The following is a 20,831-nucleotide window of genomic DNA, read 5'->3' on the forward strand; positions in this document are numbered from 1 at the left end:
CAGCTTTAAGATCTTTCACAAATCAGCTTGCCCTCCAAAAGTAAGGTAAAACAAATACCTCAACACATTGCCTGTTTTTCTGTCCCTGGGGCTGACTGACTCAATGTCCTAGAACCATAAAAACATTTTTACTATACTTGACTGACATAACTAATTATTCTTTCATAAAAATATGTGAAACAATCAATTCTGGCAAATAACATGTTATGAACCACTCCGCTTTAATATTATATCCCACAGGGGTTTTGCAAGGTTTCCTCAGGTCATGAAAATAAATAAGGAAGATTTGAAGACAAATTCTGTCAAAAATGCCCTCTGAGTGCCTTAAAATACAAGTTGATATTTGCTACTAGAGGGTGGAGGTCAATTTCAAATGTCCTCATTGTAAGGGAAGCGGGGAAAGTGTGTGGTGTTTGAGCCCAGTGATTAAGCCTGGGCCTGCACAACCCAAGCCTCCTTTATAGTGATTTGCTTGTTCAGCTCATTCTTCTACTTTTAGGGTCAGAAAGAAGGAAGTACCTCATAAAACTGGTCATCAACAATGAGTCATCCCTTGGTTTAAATCTCCTGATCGCAACAGTGCCAGTGTGACTGCAGGTACTTCAGAGATGGGAAAGGCAGCTCTGCCAATTAAAAGCGCTGATAGTTTAGAAAAATTAGGTGAAATTCTGGAGTCCATGAGCTGTGTGCGAAAAGATCACAACTTCCAGCTATACTTTCCTGTACCCGGAAGAAAGCAGCTCTCGTATTTCTTAAGAAATTGTTTTTGCAATCCACTTATGAAATTTCTTGGGGGGAAGTGAGGATCCCTAAGAAAGGACATTGGTGGGGAATTTAGCCTTATGACTGAAAAGACCCGTCATCCCCTCCAGCTGCTCTGCACAAAATAGAAACTATTGTAAGAATTTAAAGATACATTCTTCTCACCCGGGCTTTATTTGATGAGATTCAGTGAACACACCAGAAAGAACCAAAAAGCAAGCAAATCAAAAGTTAAAACCTCTTCAAAATTATTTGATACTACACACCCAATGTCAAATTGTATAAGACATTTAAAAAAATCCTTGAGTGTTTCGCACACTCAAACATTCAACACCTAGGAATGGCTTCAGATCAGTTTCGCATGATTTCTATGTACACTGGAAGGGGAAAACAAATCCTCAAATGGAAAGACAGAAGGTTACAGGAAGAGGAGTATAATCGGACCTTAGGGTTTCGCATTCTTTCATACCAATCATTTCTTTTTTATGAGCTGTAGCTAATTTGTGCTGTTTCGGAACACCCTCTTACCGACTTAACAGGGTAGTGTTATTGCTCTTCAGGATGCAAACTGTTTAACTGACAACTGATGGAGTCACCATGTGATGTTAAACTAAGATTTCTTCAGCACAGGGCAAATTTAATGTGGAAAGGATTATTATCAAATCTTAAGGAAAAGGCAAGGCTGTGTAAAGACTTCTGTCCTGAACTGACTTGTTTTTTTGTTCCTTGAATAAAATTTTAAAATTTAATTAGCACAGTGATTTTCAAATTGCTATGAACTGCAAAAGCTTTATGCGGTGCTTTTGTTTGCATAGAACTACTAGTGGGATGGAAGAAACCTAAATCACTCATGTCTGAAATGTTCTTAGTTTTGTTGAGGGAGTCATGCTAGATGTTGTCAAAGTCTAGTGGTTTATAAATCATTATTAGAGAACCATTTATTGAATAACAACCTGCATCCCTAGGAATGAACAGATATTACTAGATATTTAAAGATAATGAAGCCAAAAAATCCAGTCATCCATACTCTAGTCAAAAGGCTACCAAAAGTCACCATAATTTTACAGAAATAGAGAAGCAAAAAGAACAGACGAGAAATCATCCCATTGTTTATCATGACCTTTACAATAATAAAGAGTCAGGTCCTCAGTACTTCCTCAAATAGCAGAAAGGTAGAAGAATAAAGAGAAAACAAGTAATTACAACCATAATGGTTTTCTCTCGAAGAGTACTGAGTGATTTTCTTCTATTAGGCAATCCCATGACTTATTTTATAAAAATATTAATAATAAGAGATCTTGGTCTCTTAAGCTTTAATTCCCATATTGGTCTTGGATTTCTACATTCTCCATAGGAGTGTCTAGGTCACTTCCATCCATATGCTCTTGATCCCTAAGGAGCTGATGTGAGATGTAATCAATTACCAGAGTGAATCCCAGGAAGACTGCCCTGTAGCCTAACTCCATGGGAATCTGCTTAGTCTAGAAGAAGAGATAATCCAACTCTACAAAGCATCCCAAATAGGTTACTCAAATATTAGTGAATTTCTCTGTATGCAAGTAAATCAATTTTGATCAAGTCAGTTAGGAAATAAGTCTGATCTTTATGAAGGAGAGGAAATGGAGCTCCTCAGCCTCAGAATAGAAGGACTCTTTCTACCATGAGCTTACAGGGCTGGAACAAAGTCATCATAAATTCCATCACGTAGAATATTTTTGTATCCACATATATTTAATGGTACTATAACCTCTTTTTTTTTTTTTTTTGAGACAGAGTTTTGCTCTTGTTGCCGTGGCTACAGTGCAATGGTGCAATCTCAGCTCACCACAACCCCTGCCTCCTGGGTTCAAGCGATTCTCCTGCCTCAGCCTCCCAAGTAGCTCGGATTACAGGCATGTGCCACCACACCCGGCCAATTTTTTAGTAGAGACAGGGTTTCTCCATGTTGGTCAGGCTGGTCTTGAACTCCCAATCTCAGGTGATTCACCTGCCTCGGCCTCCCAAAGTGTTGGGATTACAGACGTGAGCCACGGTGCCAGGCCATAACCTCTCTTTTTTAAGCAAAGTAAGATCAATAGTGAAACCTAAGCAAGAGGCAGTTCAAGAAGGTAAATAAAAGATTTGTACTATCAGATGAGACTCTGAAGGAACAATTTTTGAGACACGAGGAACAAGAAAATATCAAGGGACGATAAACATTTTGTAAAACCCGGGCAAGGTTAACCTCAAATTTGGCTCTCATTCCATGGCAAATAAGCTTGTACACGTGACCCTTGAGTCACACCTGATTCGAGAATAAAAGAGGGTACCATCTCGACAAAAAGTAACACTAAGGAGGTTGTTTCTAAGAAGCACTAGGGGAAAGACTCTGCAATTACCAGTTTTCCTAAACAGCATCATTTATATCCCTTGTGGGATTGTTATGGGCCTTCTAAAAATATGTCTATGCAAATTACATTTCCCAAAGCATTATACCACATAATAAAATGCTATTATTTGAGGAATAAAGGGGAAGTGATCCAATAGTAAACAGATAATGCAGCATACCAAGTATTATATTTTTTTAAAAGTTTACTATAAATAAAACTATCATTTTTCTTTTAAAAGCAAATAATGTTAAAACATGCCCCCAAATTATATTTTCTACAATTGGGACTTGAAATGGCCATCTTGTTACTACTGGGACATTAAAATTGACCCTATATTTTTATTTTCAAAGTTAGCTGCCTTATCCCAGTTGAACACTACCGAGGCGTAGAAGGATGTTGCCTCCCTGTCTACGCCAAGGGCACTCTTTCCTTCCCATTTAGCTGTGACTCTTGGAGCAGTCTTCCCAGGCGGCTTCTACAAGGGTGTGCACCCTCCACTGGCCACCACTCAGAGGCCCTCAAATGGCAAGCCTCTGCACTCTCCTGCCAGCCTGTGAGTGAATACAGTTAGAGGTGTTGAACAGGGTGCCTGATTTCAGAAATTCTGAGATTTTGGAACTTGCAGCACTCGTTCACATCCTCTTGTAGACAGAAACCTCACAAGGACCAAGATGACACTCTGCTGTAAGCAAACATTACAAAGTAGGTAAAGAATGCAGATAAGCGGAGGTCATTGAAAACTGTGCACCCACAATTTGAAACTACCTCTGGCTTAAATATTTAGAAGTTCATACCATATTATAATCACAGCTTGCTAGCCTCCGACTTCCTATACCTAAAACAAATGGAGCAAAAAAGCGGTCCTGGCTAGTCATGTGTGGAGGGGCAAAAAAGATGTCTGAGCCCGTTAGGCACGCCAACCAGAAGAATGATGGCATGTCAGCAGCAGACCTTTCCCAAGTGTTCTACAAGACCTGGCCTCCTCTCCCTGCCTCATGCCGGGCCACTTTCCCCTTTTTGCTCTGTGTACTCCTGGCCCAATGACCTGGCTCCAATGTACTGAGCTCCTTCTTGCCTCATTGCCTTCAAATAAACCATTTCCTCTTCCTGGAATGCTCTTCCCACCTCCCTTCCTGGGTATGCACCCTTCTCACTTCACCATAAAAGTCCATTTTCTAGTGATGACTTCTCTGAGTAGATCCCATCCCTCTCCCCCAGGCACAAAACAGGTTAGAAGCTTTACTAGTTCACAGATGTAACGAACCATAATTTTTAAAATGTAAGTCTTCCCTCGTAAGCTCCACGAAGGCAGGGCAGTAAGTTTCTATCTTCTTTTGGTGTATTCCTAGAACCTAGGTCAGTGCCTGGCACTCAACAAACATTTGTTAAAAGAAAAATAAATATTATAATTAATGTATCTTTAACCCCTTCAACACATTTCAAGATCGTTATTATGGGTCATATTCTACAATTCACTCAAATTTGCACAGCTAGTAGGAGACGGGAGGACACAGACTTAAAGGACTTCCTGACTCTGAAGCCAAAGCTCCAACATCAAATTAGTTCATCAAATTAGCGCATGCCCCCCAAGGGGCAAATGAACAGCTCTACCTCTTCAACAGAATTTCATGATGAGAAGAATTAAGATGAAAACTATTGACATTCTCTCTCAACACAAAATTGATTTATTTATACTGATTTCCTGCTGATGGGGAAAAAAGTAGCTCACAATTACTTATGCACGTGGACTGAGTGGTTTAAGTGCCTTCTTGAGCGTAAATAAAAGAGATGTGAAGTATAAAGACACTTACCATAATTCCAGTAAGTAAGCAGACTCCTTTTCCACAGTATGTGTTAGGTACCATGTCACCATAACCAATGGAGAGAAAAGTTATTGATATCAACCACATCGCTCCAAGGAAGTTGCTAGTAACATCCTGTTGATCATGGTACCTGAAAAACAGCAAACAAAGCCAGTCCTTTATAATGAATCTCCAATATGATAGTTAAGAGTGGTTTGGTTCAATTCAATGCATTTACTGTATCTTCTATAAACTGCTATATTTAGAAGTTTTCAAAGCTTGTGAATATAAATAAAATTGAGGTTCCATCTAAGCAATCCACGACATCAGAAACTGCCTCAACTCTATAAATCATCTGAAAGAGACTGGAAAATATGAAACAGATTTCCTCACTGGTGTAAGATGATACAGGCACATTTATCTTGCAGACTCCTCCGGCCTCTGCCCATGTCTCGTCACTCCTTGCTCAGCTGATGTGCCAGACTTAGGAGACAATATGCAGCTGCCCAATCTCACTCCACTTCTTTGTAAGCAAAATGAATCATGCTGTTCCCTTTGCTTGGACTGTCCTTTGCTACCTTGATTTCCTGAAGATGGGCTAACTCCTCCTCATCTTTCAAAGTAAGTTCAAGTGGAAGCCTTTTCCGTCTTCTCTTCCCCTCAGTGCCTCCCCTGTGCTCCCTGAGTATCATGCACATCCCTGGATCATGGGACCATATTATAATAGGTCAATCTACCTGGATGTCCTTCATCCTTGAACACAGAAACTGTACTTCTGATCACAGAGTTCCTGCCCATAACCAGAGCTTAATAGAAGTTGTCTTACCAGTTACACACAAAGAACTTACAGTGGAAAAGAGGGAGAGGGATACAAAGTATCCTAATCATTCTTTGAGGTGTCAAATTTTACTGGTAAGGAAGAAAGCTTTTATATCAGAAACAGGTATCCTATCACATTTTGGCTGAATTAACAGTACTAAACAGTAACCCTCTGTGCCCATGATCTGGATACTGGTTTCATACAACAGCATGTATGCCTACGACAGCAAGGCCATGAGAGTTGTCACCCTAGAAGAATTTGCTCTGGACGCACATTCTGTGTGGTCATGGGGCAGCGAGGCCCTGCTCTGATTTCTATGACAGTCAGGCCCCAGACTCTGGTCACTAGAGGACTTCCTTGCTTTTCAGCCACCACTGGGAAAGACCACCACTCCTTCCCATCTCTCAGATAACACTCGGAGGGCTTTCCTTTCCTCATTTCTTGTTCTGCAAAATATACTGGTAATTGTGCTGTACTCATCATCTCCTGTTTTGCTCACTCAGTCCTGCCTTTCAACTCAATTCTCCATCTGTGTCTGTGCTTCAGGGCTGTGGTGGCACGGAGGCTGCTCCTAGCCAGAGCCCCAGGATTACCAGCCCCAGGATTAACCCTATATGCAACCTACACCGGGCCATGGCATTCTCTATGCTTTTTTCTTTTCTGTCTTTTTTTTTTCTTTCCTGTCCCTCATCCCATGCCAAGCTTCCTGCTTCAAAAATTTAAAAATGCAGATTTATCTTATAGGGTATAAGCTTTTCTCCACAATATCAGTAGATCTTACACTCTATCTTTGGACATACAAGAGACCTATTCTTATCACATCTGTCCCTTTGCCTTCTTCCAAAGAAGAGAGAAGCTGAGAAATTCTGTTTCCTGCTACTGTGGACTAAGGAAAGAGCCTCTGGGCTAGAGTGAGTGGAACCCCAGAGAAAGGGCAATCACTGATCTCCTGGACTCAAAAGGAAGGGCGTGTGAACAGGCAGCCAGCCTGGTTAGGAGCATCCTGCAAGTTTCTGGTGGCAGAGGTGCAGAAATCACCACTGTTTCTCACCTCCAAACAGCCTCCATGACCTAGCTGTGGAGTCCCCTCTCCCCAGAAAGTCTTGGTGTAGAGACTGTCACTGTCAAAAGGAAAGTAAAATGTATTCCTAGCATTCCAGGAAGACGGCTGAGTGCATTTTCCCTGAGAATCTTTGTTATCTTTGTTACATACCTAGGAAGATGCTATGTGATCAGTGTTATGCTTAGCCACAAGATGAGCTAAGCGGGATTCTATGGACTGCTCTGGGAGCCTGCTATGCATACGTGTAACAGAGCTTCAATGGGAAGACGGGGTTTGCCTTCCAAAATAAAACTCTATAAATCAGCTCTGGATTATAACCTATTAATAATATTGGGGCTCTCTAGTAAGTATTCCTCACCAAGCAATTTCCTAAAACAGGAAATATATTACCCTGTCATAAGTATGGGCTGTAAAGAGAGTGGAGGCAAAATAGTTCACTTCCTATTCAATTTTTAATTGTGAGATAAAGCTTCTTCTTAGCATGATTCATACACAGATGTGATACACTTAAGAGTTAATGGCTCTGGTTCCCTGATGCATATGTATGTACATACCATACTTACTGAGTGTTCACTATGTGCTCAGAGCTTAACTTGCATTTTCTCATTTGACATATGTTTTAATGCATGGACAATCTTTGGCGAAACAGTTATATTCTTGACCTTCTCTGTATCAGCAAAGTGTCCTTAGATACTTAGTTTCTAGACACTTAGAAAATGTGCCTGGGTCCTCAAGTTATTTTTTCACTGCTACAGTGAGTGACCAGAACACTGTTATTAATATCTAGCTAGGCTGGCCAGGCACGGTGGCTCATGCCTGGAATCACACCACTTTGGGAGGCCAAGGTGGGCGGATCTCCTGAGGTCAGGAGTTCAGGACCAGCTTGGCAACATAGTTAAACCCCATCTCTAATAAAAATACAAAAATTAGCCAGGTGTGGTAGTGTGTGCCTGTAGTCCCAGCTACTTGGGAGGCTGAGGCAGGGGAGTCACTTGAACCTGGGAGGCAGAGGTTACAGTGAGCCAAGATTGCACTGCCACTGCACTCTAGCCTGGGTGACAGAGCGAGACTCCTTATCAGAAAACAAAAACAAACAAAAACCTACCTAGGCATGTGGTTTTCATAGAGCAGCTAACTATGAAGAGAAATAAGAGATTTCATATGACAAACAAAGCTTTCTAGGGGGTACCTTCATGGCCATTGCTGCAGGGAAATTTCAACTTTGGCATGGGTGTGAAAGTCTAATTTCTTCCTCCTGCAGCACTTTTTATTAAAAATGTTTTTCAGAGTTGGGGGCAATAAATGACTAAAAACTACAATGAAAAGCATCCACTGGAACATTTAGGCAAGGTAACTCTTTAGACACCTTTAATAAATGCTCAAATCTTAGATATACAAATTTCTTCCATCCTTATTGGCCAAATACTCTCAAGAAATATATCATTAAATCACTCAGTGAATATTTACTATATGCTGTGTGCATTACACTGCATCAGAGACTGTCATCCTGCACTGAAGGGCTTTACATAGAAACAAGCATCTTTCTAGAAGTTGGCATTTTAGGGTTTGGGATTCAATGATAAGTTATCCTTTTTGCTTACAAAATAATAAACCTGCCCTAAAAAATAGCTCAGAATAGAAAAATAACATCTCATACTAATGTTTACGTTACACTCAGACATACATGATTGTGAATATTCAAGATGAGGTACTCAGGAACCAAATTAGATACTATAAGAATAATCTCCTATTTTGTTTTTCAGCAACTCAGAAACAAATATTAGACTTTTCACAGGATGATATTATAATTTAGAACATTCCCAGGTTTTTAATCTATGACAGATTCACACACTGTGAATGATTAATATATATGTTTAAAAATATTCAAAACATTTTTTACAGAAGTTCACTTCACACACTTAGACAATTCCAAACTTCTTCTCTACAAGGAGAACTATTCTGAGAAAGGCATGAAGAAATGACTTGTACAAATTTCAAGTTTTGATCAACATGAATGCTGATTTAATAAAAACACATTCAATAAGATTAAAATTAGTGCAAGGAATGCCCGATAATCCCAAGCTTTTAAAATGAGGACTTTGGAGTTTTGGCATGAACTGCATGCTTCAGAGACAAAGATTGTAAGATCAGTTTTAATGTTTTAAAGGAAGCAAAATGTTCCTTTTCTTAGTTTCTATTCCAATTCATTTCTTCGTTCATTGCTGACTGAGGGTCTCACACTCTGTCTTAGATTACAAATATGACAGCTTTCTATAACGTCTGTGAGAGTTCACAGGAGTTATCTTTCCTAAGGAATCAGTGCCTTCTTCCCCACAAGAGTGGCGGCCTCTGGCCTGCGCTCCTGCCTAGCCCCAGCACCCACACACTAATGGCCGGCAGTTCTGCTGTTCTCCTTTACAGCTCTCTTTCTCTGCAGGTGTGTTTCCTTCTGCTGGGAAACACGTTCCCCCTTCTCTCTAACCCTCGTTTGTACTTTGAGGATCTGTTTGTGGGTCCCCTTCTCCAGACTCCCTGTAGCTTTTGGTCAGCATGATACTCCAAGCCTGGTTCCCTCACTGTATCCCAGGAACATCTTGTAGATATCTCTAGCACCATTTGATAAATGTTACTTTGGGTCATAAGACAGGTAATGTGGAATTTGCTCATCTAACATGCCCTTAGAATAGAAATTATGAAGAATTTGAAGACAAAGACTATGCCTTATTCATTGTGGTATACTCACAGATGCTTATAAAAATATAGCAGGGAATTAATATTCGAAGTAGTTAGTGTGACAAAGGGAAACATGTCCTCAACTTGACTTGCCCTAGGCCACATGCTAGATTTTTAGGATCATATACATAGACATTCAAAAAGTCGATAAAAATAAGCCCTAGGCCACATGCTAGATTTTTAGGATCATATACACAGACATTCAAAAAGTCGATAAAAATAATTCTTGCTCATCAGTGAACATAAATTGGATTTGTCATGTTACGTTCCAAGATCTGTGTGCAACTTATAAGGTATTTTTATACCTGTAAAAATAATTCAGTCACGGAGGTTAACAGCTAACAAACTGTGTTCATTAATCCTTTTCTATTAAACTTACCAGTAATACTAAAAATGGCAAAAATATCTCATCTCAAATGTCAGCTCTGGTCTCAAATGTCAACCTTAGTGAGAAGTATTATGGAGATGTAAATGCAAGTGATCAATCCACCATCAGTTCTCTTTCTGGAATCCACCTCTCTCCTGAAATACCATTAAAGTGACAGCAATGCATTTTTTTTAAAGGTGTAAACCAACAAGAACAAAGGGAAATGAAAGGAGACATCAGAGAAGAAGAAACACATTCTTATGTGAATTAGTGTGTATCTTGCTTTCAGCCAAGATGGAGCAACAGAGAACTAGATTTACACTCTCTCCTGAAACAACTAAAAAAGCAGATAAATATTTGGTACAACGGTTGTCAAGACATTGGTTATCTAGCAACAAAGGACAGTGATTCTTGAGATGGAAAACAACTAAACTGAAAAATACAATTGCCCCCACTTTAATGACTAAAGAGAATCTCCCAGGTGCAGCTCAGGGAAGGAAACCTGGCACTGCCTGGAGCTCTCCCTCTGTTGAAGGACAGAGCTGGAAATCTAGGGAGGTCAAGAATTCAAAAGGGCAAAAATCAAGAAGGAGAGACCTGTACAGAGACACATGCAGAGAACTTCAAAGGGTTCTGCTTGGTTATTCAGCTGAAAACTCATCTATGTGAAGTGATGCAGTCTTGCTTCAAGACAGACTGTGGTAAAAGATACACTATCAGCTGAAGAAAGATTGTGCTAACATAGGTATAGTATGCCTAAGTGTGTAAGTGCAGTCATACCTGGGGGGATATTGCAGGTTCAGATGCAGATCACTGCAATCATGCAAATATTTCAATAAAGCAAGTCACACAAATTTGTTTCCCAGTTTCTAAAAATGTTATGTCTATACTGGTCTATACTGTAGTTCTGTTGAGTGTGTTATAGCATGATGTTTTAAAAAACAATGTATATACCTTAATTGAAGAGTACTGTATTGCTCAAAAATTCTAAGGATTGAAGTCTTCAGTGAGTCATAATCTTTGTGCTGGTGGAGGGTCTTGCCTCAACGTTGATGGCTGCTGACTGATCAGGGTGGTGCTTGCTGAAGGTTGAGATGGCTGTGGCAATTTCTTAAAATAACACAGCAATGAACTCTGCCACATCGATGGACTCTTTCTTTCAGGAAAGATTTATCTATAGCATATGATGCTATCAAATAGCATTTTACCCACAGTAGAACTTCCTTCAAAATTGGAATCAATCCTCCCAAACCCTGACACAGCTTTATCAACTAAGTCTATGTTATTTTCTAAAGCCTTTGTTGTCATTTCAACAATGTTCACAGCATCTTCTCCAGTAGTAGATTCCATCTCAAGAAACAGTTTATTTGCTGATCCATAAGAAGCAAAGCAAACTCCCCATACATTCAAGTTTGATCATGAGATTGCAGCAATTCAATCACTTCTTCAGGCTCTACTTCTATTAATATTTCTAGTTCTCTTGCTATTTCCGTTATATCTGCAGTTACTTCTTCTGTTGAAATGTGACTCCTTTCAAGTTATCCACGAGGTTTAGAATCAACTTCTTCCAAACCCCTGTTAATGTTACTATTTTGACCTCCTTCCCTGAATCACAGATGTTCTTAATGGCATGTCGAATAAGTGAATCCTTTCCAGAAGGTTTTCAATTTACTTTGCCTAGCTCCATCAGCTACAGCCTTACAAAATGTATTTTTGAAATATGACTTGAAAGTCATAATTACTCTTTGATCTGTGCGCTGCAGAATAGATGTTGTGTTAGCAGGCATGATGAAAACAGCACTAATCTTGTACATCTCCATCAGAGTTCTTGGGTGACCAGGTGCATTGTCAGTGATCAGTAATAATTTGAGAGAAGTCTTTTTTTTTTTTTTTTTTTTGAGCAACAGGTCTCAAAAGTGGCTTAAAATATTCAGTAAATGATGCCAGAAACAGATGTGCTGTCATCCAGGCTTTGTTGTTCCATTTACAGGGCATAGGCAAAGTAGATTTAGCATAATTCTTAAGGGCCCTAGGATTTTCAGCATGGTAAATAAGCAGTGGCTTCAACTTAAGAGTCACTAGTAGCATTAGTACCTAATAAGACAGTTCATGTGTCCTTTGAAGCCAGGCATTGACTTCTCCACTCTAGCTATGGAATTCCTAGATGACAGATTTTTCCAAAAGAAGCCTGTTTCACCTACACTGAAAATCTATTATTTATTGTAGCCACCTTCAACAGTGATCTTAGCTAGATCTTCTGGACACCTTGCTGTCACCACATCAGCACTTCCTGTTTCACCTTGCTTTTATGTTATAAAGATAATTTCTTTCCTTAAACCTAATGCACCAACCTCTGCTAGCTTCAAGCTTTTCTTCTGCAGCTTCTTCACCTCTCTCAGCCTTCAAAGAATTGAAGAGAGTTAGGACCTTGTCTGGATTAGGCTTTGATTTGAGGAAATGTTGCAGCTGGTTTGATCTTCTATCCAGGCTACTCAAACTTTCTCCATAACCGCATTAAAGCTGTTTTGTTTGCTATTATTCATGTGTTCACTGGAGTAGCATTTTTATTTTCCTTTGCATTCACAACCTGGATAAATGTTTGGTGTAAGAAGCCTAGCGTTCAGCTTATCCTAGCTTTTGAAATGCCTTCCTCATTAAGCTTAATTATGTCTAGCTTTTGATTGAAAGTTCACACTGTCATGTGAACACTTGGACGCCATTGTATTGGACGCCATTGTAGGTCTAGTTGACCTCATTTCAGCATCATTGTGTTTCAGGGAATAGGAAAGCCAGAGAAAGGTGAGAGAGATGGGGGAACAGCTAGTTGGTGAAGCAGTCAACACACACAACATTTATCAATTAGGTTTGTCTTCTCTTATGGGCTTGGTTCATGGAACCCCAAGATAATTACAATTGTAATATCAAAGATCCCTGATAATAAATCACCATAAGAGGTATAATAATGAAAAAGTTTGAAAAACTACGAGAATTACCAAAATGTGACACAAAGACACCAAGTGAGCAGGTGCTATGGAAAAAATGATGCCGATCGACTTGCTCGATGCAGCATTGACACTGTCCTTCAGTTTGTAAAAAATGCAGCATCTGTGAAACACAATAAAGTGAAGCACAATAAAATGAGGTAAGACTGTGAGCTATAAACCCCAAAGGAACCACTGAAATAACACACTGAAAAAGAATAGCTGAAAACTCAATAAAGGATAGAAAATTAAATATTAAAAAAAATCCCAAGAGAGCCAGAAATAAAGGGGAAAAAAAGGACAGAGATGGAGAAAATAGGAAACAGCACAAGGTGAGATTTACATAAGCCTATCTGTAACCACATTAAATATAAATGGTCTGTGTACCCCCAATTTGAAGGCACAAATTGTCACAGAACCCATGGAAGTGTCACAACTTGGAGAAACCAAGTATCACAAAATGCGTGGATAAAGTCCGAAGCTAAAAAGAGGGGAACTGATTAAACCTAAGTATAGAGAATGATGAACACTCATGTGCCTGCCCTGCCTGGTACCAACAGACACCTCACAGGAGATAGGTTCATTCTCTGGGGATAGACTGGATACTCAGAGACTCAGGGCCTAGCCAAGGGCAGAAGAAGTGTTTGGGGCCTTAAGTTCAATTTCTAAGCTGAACAGTAGCATTTCTAGTCTCTCTCCTTCACTTCCCATACCTGACCCTAATATTAGGATGTGATACTACAGAGAAAGAGTATTTTTCCCTGGAGAAACAGGACTTCTCAGAAAAGACATTAATGTGTTAATATCAAGAATTCCTTAATGAAAAACTTAGCTATCACCCCACAGTGATTGTCATCAAACAGCCCTTACTGAGCTTCCAACTGGCTTCCAACTGCCATTCTTAATACAAAAGAATGGCAAGTGATCAGCACACACTTGCATCTGATTTCTACAGAAAATATACCAAAAGGAGGGAGGAAGAAAGAAAAACAGGAAGGGAAGGAGGAAACAGAACAAACCTGAGATGATGTGGAGTGATGAGGGGACAGGCTTCTTGAACTATGTAAATTATACTACAAAAAAGCTAAACAAAAACCTTACTGTGCAGCCATAAAAAAGGATGAGTTCATGTCCTTTGCAGCGACATGGATGAAGCTGGAAACCATCATCCTCAGCAAACTAACACAGGAACAGAAAACCAAACACCACATGTTCTCACTCATAAGTGGGAGTTGAACAATGAGAACACATGGACATGGGTTGGGGGCTGGTGAGAAAGGGGGTGGCATTAGGACAAATACCTAATGCATGTGGGGCTTAAAACCTAGATGATGAGATGATAGGTGCAGCAAACCACCATGACACATGGATACCTACGTAACAAACCTACACGTTCAGCACATGTATCACAGGAACTGAAAGTTAAAAAACAATTGCATTGATAGGAAAAGGAAAAGCGGAATACAACTATACAACTCCAAGTTATAATGAAAAAGTAACCATAATACAGTTAGATGTAAGTTGACAGAAATTTCCCAGAAAGTAGAACAAAAAGACAAAAAGAGAAGGAAAGAGGAGAACAAAAAGGATACATTTTTAGAGAATTAAAATAGAGGTTCCAACAACTATCTTTCCAGAAGGATAATATGGAAAGTGGAAGAAAAGAAATAAAAATGTTCTTCTATTTCTTTGACAGGAAAACTGGAAGGCACGCATCTATCTCTAAAGGCAAGATTCTACTGAGAATATGTATATGAAATGAGAAATGACCTAAGTCAAAGCAGATCACTGTAAATTTTAAAATACCAGGAATAAAGAGAAGATCTTAAAAAGTTTCTAAGAGGAGAAAAATAGACTGAGCTAAACATTCAAACGCTTGCCTCTAACATTATTTGTTTCAAGTAGTATGTATGTGTGTTGGGAGGAAAAGAGATAGGCAATGCATCTCTCCTTGTTTTGTAGAGGGGAGTGATGAAAAATCTGGGAGTAGGAACTGAGCAGGCATAGATCAGGCCTTCTCTGTCTTTGGCTTGCCCGCAAAGCAGGTGTATGGGGTTTTCCATGTTGTAAGCTCACCGGGGACACAGAGTGACTCCCTCAGTGTGAGGGTATACCTACGACTTTTTTCAAATTCAGTGGTAAGTCAGCAGAACATTGGAAAGCCCATGTTGCTGTAGGGCAAGTGGTGGTGTCCAAATCTGTTTAATTTCAGTAACAAAGCTGATATTTCCATGTCCACCGGCTGCAGGCTCAGAGAAGTGAAAGGAGTATGATAAACGGTCTCCTTCCAAATTGCAACTATGTGCATATAGTTTTGATTTAAAGTAAGGGCAAATAAAATAAGCGCTTCAATTAATTAGAACATATAAGCATAAAAAGGAATTCAAAGAAGGCACATATCTAAGTTCAAAAGGAAAAGAGCTGAGTGCCAATGGCTCAGAAAGAAGAGCTAACATGTATCTCTTACTTGTTGCTGATATTCATGCATAGCTATTCACTGTAGCTGCATATTCACCTGTGGCTGCATATTGAAGTCACCTGGAAAGGGTTAAAAGGAGTCCTGTGCAAAGCCCCATCCATAAACAATGAAGCCGAGGTCACTGGGGGTGAAGCCATGGCACAGGGATTTTTTAAAAGCTCCCCAGATGATTTTAATGTGCTATCTAGTCTGAGAACCATCAATTAGCTTTATTTCAGGAGGAGTTTCTCATTCAATAACATAGTGAACATCTATCTACACGTAAAGAAACTTTTGGAGGTACTGAAAATATGTAGATGAGTAAAAATAGTAAGTGTTCATGAGAAGCTTAAAATTTAGTAAGGGAGAAAACTGGTTGCAAGGAATAAGGTAATATGCAAGCTGTAATAAATGCGAACACCAGATGTAAAGACCTATCAAGAAAAAATATATGTAACAGATTGAAAATGATGACATGAGTGTCTAATAATGTTCCAACACTGACACCTAAAATTACAGTTCTAAATTCAAATAAAATGTAAAATCCAGTAAGTCCAAACACTTTAATAAAAACCTCCCTAAGTGAGGGTGCTCTGAAGTATAAATGCTGTAGTTTTATGTATGAAACTACTCTCTCTGGAACTAATTTATAGAACATATGAGAATGTAAACTGCCCCCAATCTATCTGACATTCTCATAGTCCTCTCCTTGCACTCCTATGCTTTCCCTATAACTGAGTTATGAAAACTTAAACATGGGTTTAGGATCTTGAGGATTTCAATATAGACTTCCTTTAATATCAGTAAGTAAACAGAAGCAGCAGCGGCAACAGGCAGTATAATGCTGCTACATCTAAAGCTCGGCTTTAATTTAGGCAGGATTCCATTTATTTATTTATTTATTTATTTTTTATTTTATTTTTTGAGACAGAGTCTTGCTCTGTCACCCAGGCTGGAGTGCAGTGGCGGGATCTCAGCTCACTCCAAGCTCCGCCACCCGGGTTCACGCCATTCTCCTGCCTCAGCCTCCCAAGTAGCTGGGACTACAGGCGCCCGCCACCACGCCCGGCTATTTTTTTGTATTTTTTAGTAGAGATGGGGTTTCACCGTGTTAGCCAGGATGGTCTCGATCTCCTGACCTCATGATCCGCCTGCCTCGGCCTCCCAAAGTGCTGGGATTACAGGCTTGAGCCACCGCACCTGGCCTTGAATTTTTATAAATTATGTAATTCTTCATTGACTCTAAAATGCCAAAGTGAGTATTTTTACCTTGATTTTATTTTGCTCCTTTAACTTTGCACTTTTGGAATGTTTTCCTCTCTTCATTGAGAAAAATGTAAAAACTAACCACTTTTCTCTCTCACTGTGTGTTTGTGCGCGCACGTATGTTTGGAGGGGCATGGTTCTGTAAAAGGTCCGGTTTCTTTTCATGCATTAACCTTGGCTAATGAGCATTTCATTCACACTTGGGATATAGACAACTTACTGTTTTGTCTCCAGACCATCAGTGGCTATGTTCTAAGAGCATAAGCTTACTTTAAAATAAAGTTCAAAGTCCCAATGAAAAAGAAGGGAATAATGGAACATATACAAATTTTCAAACTTGAAGAATTACATTTATCATGTTTCCCTGATGTGTTCCCTAAGATGACAAAGAGGTTTTGTCTTCTAACTCTATTATTCACTATACATTTACATTTCATATTGGAATAAATGACTTCAGCAATGACTTACCTGTCAATAAACGTCTCAAATCTCACACCTATCTAACTTTCTTTACTATGTTAAAAACCTGTAAGAACACAGATGGTATCAATAATTTCCCCCAATTTATATATTATTAGAAAATTACATTTGAAAATTAAATGTTGATTACTACTGAGCAAAAATATGTCCTTATTTAAAATGAATTTAGGTCTAAGCTAAGAAAATTATAAACAGTTTTTTGATATCTACAATATCCAGTAGGTCAATCTGAAGTCAAGTGGGATACACAACAGTATTTTGTCAAATGCGTAACAGATACACAGCGTCCCTAACCCAAGGCAGCAACAAGAAAAAAAATTCTCCACTAATTTCCATAATTCCCCTGGGGGTGCTATTACTCCTGTTCTGAACCACTGGCCTAGAGCTTCGGGGCAGCTGGGACTCTAGTAATGGCCATCAGAAAATCTGGAGCTGGCTTCATATCAACACATCTGGAAAGCATTCACTACAGAAAATCTTGGAATTTGCCAAAAAAGTCTGAAGAGAATTATATTCTCAAGCCCCTGATACTTTCTGGGAAATCAAAAAATATCAAAATCCAGAACAATGTTTTAACCAGGACTAGCATTTCTGACCAAGTTTCTCCTTTCTCCTGTTTCTTTTCTAACTTCCAGACCAGTGGGTATTTAAATCTTGCGGGGCAACCTCTATTCATTCAGCTCCTGCTGCGTGCCAGGCATCCTGTGCACACTGTGAGCTCCTCCAAGAGGAAACTGGAACCCCAGCAGACAGATGGAGCCATGCTCGACCAGGCCCAAAGATTCCCTTACCCAAAAAACCACTTTTTCAAAAACACGTAATCTAATCCATGTCTGATGCATGCCAGGCTCTGCTGATAGCAGAGAGAGCATGTGACACTGGCCTGGCGGATTCTATTTTTAGAAGCCCCCACCATGATTTTCCATGATGGGTAGCAGCCAGCTGATGCACAGCACCTCAGAGTCAAAGAACAGCATGGCGGGCAGTCACTAGGTGGCAGTGCCACACCAGTTTATCCCCACGGCTGCTCTGTAGAGGTCAGCCAGATCGGTGCCAGAGAAGGGCTGTGAGGGGATGTTGTGGGAATACCCTGCAGGGAAAGCCCCCATCCTGGGCACCTGGAGATGGTGTTCAACATGGGAAACAGAAGTCATGGCTGAAGCAAACAAGTCTCAGGTCACTCCTATGCCCAGCAGCCCTGGGGTGTTACCAAGAATTTTAAGGGTTAAGGGCTCTCCTAAGGTAAAAGAGAGAGAGAGAGAGAGAGAGAAAGAGAGAGAGAGAGAGAGAGAGAGAGAGAGAGTGTGTGTGTGTGTGTGTGTGTGTGTGTGTGTGTGTGTGTGTGTGTCTGGATGCTTAGTCTATTCTAAATCCAATCTAAGGTAGCAGATCTGAGGAGGCAGCATCTGTACATTTCACCCCTCAGATTCTCAAGATCAAAGACCAGATCTTATCTCCTAAATCTGTAAGGAAAAAAAAAAAAAATCCCTGTGGATATTTTTAACTAGGTAATGTTGGAAATGAACTTGCATTTGAAGATATAAAAGTCAGGGTCTTGTTCACTTGCTCTGAGATAGAGGCAAGGAGGGATTGAGCTGGGTTCGGAGGTGCTGCCCCACCTCTTGTTCTGTGTGACCCACAGCAGTGCATCCTAACGTCTGAGCCTCACTTTAAGAGAAGAACAGACCGTCTACCTCACCAGGTGGCTGTGAGCCCAGAGATAACAAAGCACTATCCAAATCCTCATCAGTGTACAGACTGTGTGCTCCACATTCAGCAAGTTCTCTATTTACGAAAAAGTAGATACAAAGAAAAGTCATTACTTTTGGAAGCGGGCCTTCTTGCACAGAGGCGAGGTGACATACCTGAGGGCTGCTCAGAGCATGTGCAGCTTTGGTTTTGCTCCCTTCTACCCTACACTACGTTTTGCTGCCACTGCCAATGAGCACAATGACTAGTATCACAAAGAGCGAAAAGAGGACTGCAGAAGGAGACGAGGGAGAGGAAGAGGTTAGTCCAAAGGTCCCTTGGAAAGGCAGAAGCAACATGGGGTGAGGGTACAGCAGGCCACAAAATGAAGGCAGGAAGAAAGTGGGAAGTTCAGCGACAAGAAGTCCAAATGCAAAAAGAAAGCTCATGATCATTCTGTGCCATTTTATTCTTGGGCCCTCTCAGCTGCCTCTCCTCCTACCAACGCTAGCACTTCAATCCCCAGGGTGGCAGGCCGAGGGAGGACGTACATCTCTGTGTCTAGTATCAGTCACGTATTCCTGAGAATTTTTGGACAGGGCTTCTGTTTAGGGCTCTCAGTCAACTGAGAAAAAAATATGCACCACTGATCCAAATCAGCCGGCTTAAGGTGGCCCATCTACAGTAGGGAGTGACCACAAATTGATTAGAAATTTTTAATTTTCAAAATACAGCAAATGAAAATTCCTACATAGAACAAACAATGACAAGAAGTCTTAGCCTCCAGCACTTCATAGTTGCAAGCTATGCTTCTAGGGAAGCAGAACATTCCTGAATGTCATTGCATTATTCCTTGGAGAGAGATAAGAAGCAGGGAGTCAGAAAACTGAGCCACCAAACCCAGCGAGCAGAGAGTGTTCTCAGATGAAGAGGATTCCAGAGAGGCTGAGGGGAATGAGCACAGATTTTCTGGGAAGGTCATTTTCAAGGTTTACCAGTTAAATTTTCCCACTTCAATTCTAAAAATTAGTCTTAGAATGCCTCCTAATTGCACCTTGCTTGATTCAGCATGGGCAGCTAAAATATAGACTTCAATGCCAAAATTTCAGGAACTGAGTGAAAACACAGGTCTAGGTTCATGCAGAAGGAGCACAGCGTAGTGAACAAAGCCATGTCAAACTCACACCATCACCACTGAGACCCACCAGCCCCTACTATATAAACACTTCAGAACACCCTTGGAGAGATCTGCAACTGACATAATACGTTGTGTTAAAGCCAGAAAAATATTTTTATACAGGCAGAAAATAAAAGAAAAAATGAAGGGAAGAAAAGAAGAGTTGGGTAACAAGAAAGGAAGAGATGGGGAGCTGAAAGTGAGAAAGTGAATGAAAGAGTGAAAATAACTGCAAATAAAGTTTTGTAAACATATAAATGGTTGGAGAAAAATCACTACATAAATCATGAAAACCCCAAAACTTTCAATGCTAGCCAGCCTACTAATTACTTTAAAAGTCAGCCTTGTTTTCCAGCACTATCCACAAATAGATCATGTAGCTTTCACCAGTTCCTATAAAGTTTCCAACTAATCCAGAAAAAAAAGGCAGCACACCAACATGGCACAAGTATACATATGTAACAAACCTGCACGTTATGCACATGGACCCTAGAACTTAAAGTATAATAATAATAATAAAAATAAGGCAATTCAAAATTCTTTCATTATTCTTAAATATTAATATTCTTGGAATTTAAAGTGATAAAAATGCTTCCTGGTTGAAGGTTTTCACCTGTAAAAGCAAAGAGGAAAAAGTGTGCCTTCATAAAGTGTGCTACATACTCGGCTCATCAAAATACAGTTTTGTAAAATGACTAGCAATGACAAATACAGCAGACATTTTCCCAAACAGAATCACAATTTTGGCTCACCAAATTGGTGTGATGAACTTTTTTTCCCCATAGGTAATGCAGGAATCAACAGAATGGAATACTGCAAAGGGAAGCTTGGAGAGAGGATAGCCTCCGCACTTTGACTGTTTTG

General features: G+C 40.0%; 1 protein-coding gene across 2 annotated transcripts in view; it reads right to left on the reverse strand.

Moving 5' to 3' along the window:
* KCNN2 (potassium calcium-activated channel subfamily N member 2) overlaps positions 1 to 20,831 on the reverse strand; it is a 443,065-nt gene that overhangs the window by 25,341 nt on the left and 396,893 nt on the right. For both annotated transcript variants that reach the window (XM_030928035.1, XM_030928036.1), the window contains one exon: positions 4,943 to 5,084. In XM_030928035.1, coding sequence (XP_030783895.1) covers positions 4,943 to 5,084 — 142 coding nt within the window. The remainder of the gene's footprint in view (positions 1 to 4,942; positions 5,085 to 20,831) is intronic.

This window comes from Rhinopithecus roxellana, chromosome 3, assembly GCF_007565055.1.
Source record: "Rhinopithecus roxellana isolate Shanxi Qingling chromosome 3, ASM756505v1, whole genome shotgun sequence".
Lineage (NCBI taxonomy): Eukaryota > Metazoa > Chordata > Mammalia > Primates > Cercopithecidae > Rhinopithecus > Rhinopithecus roxellana.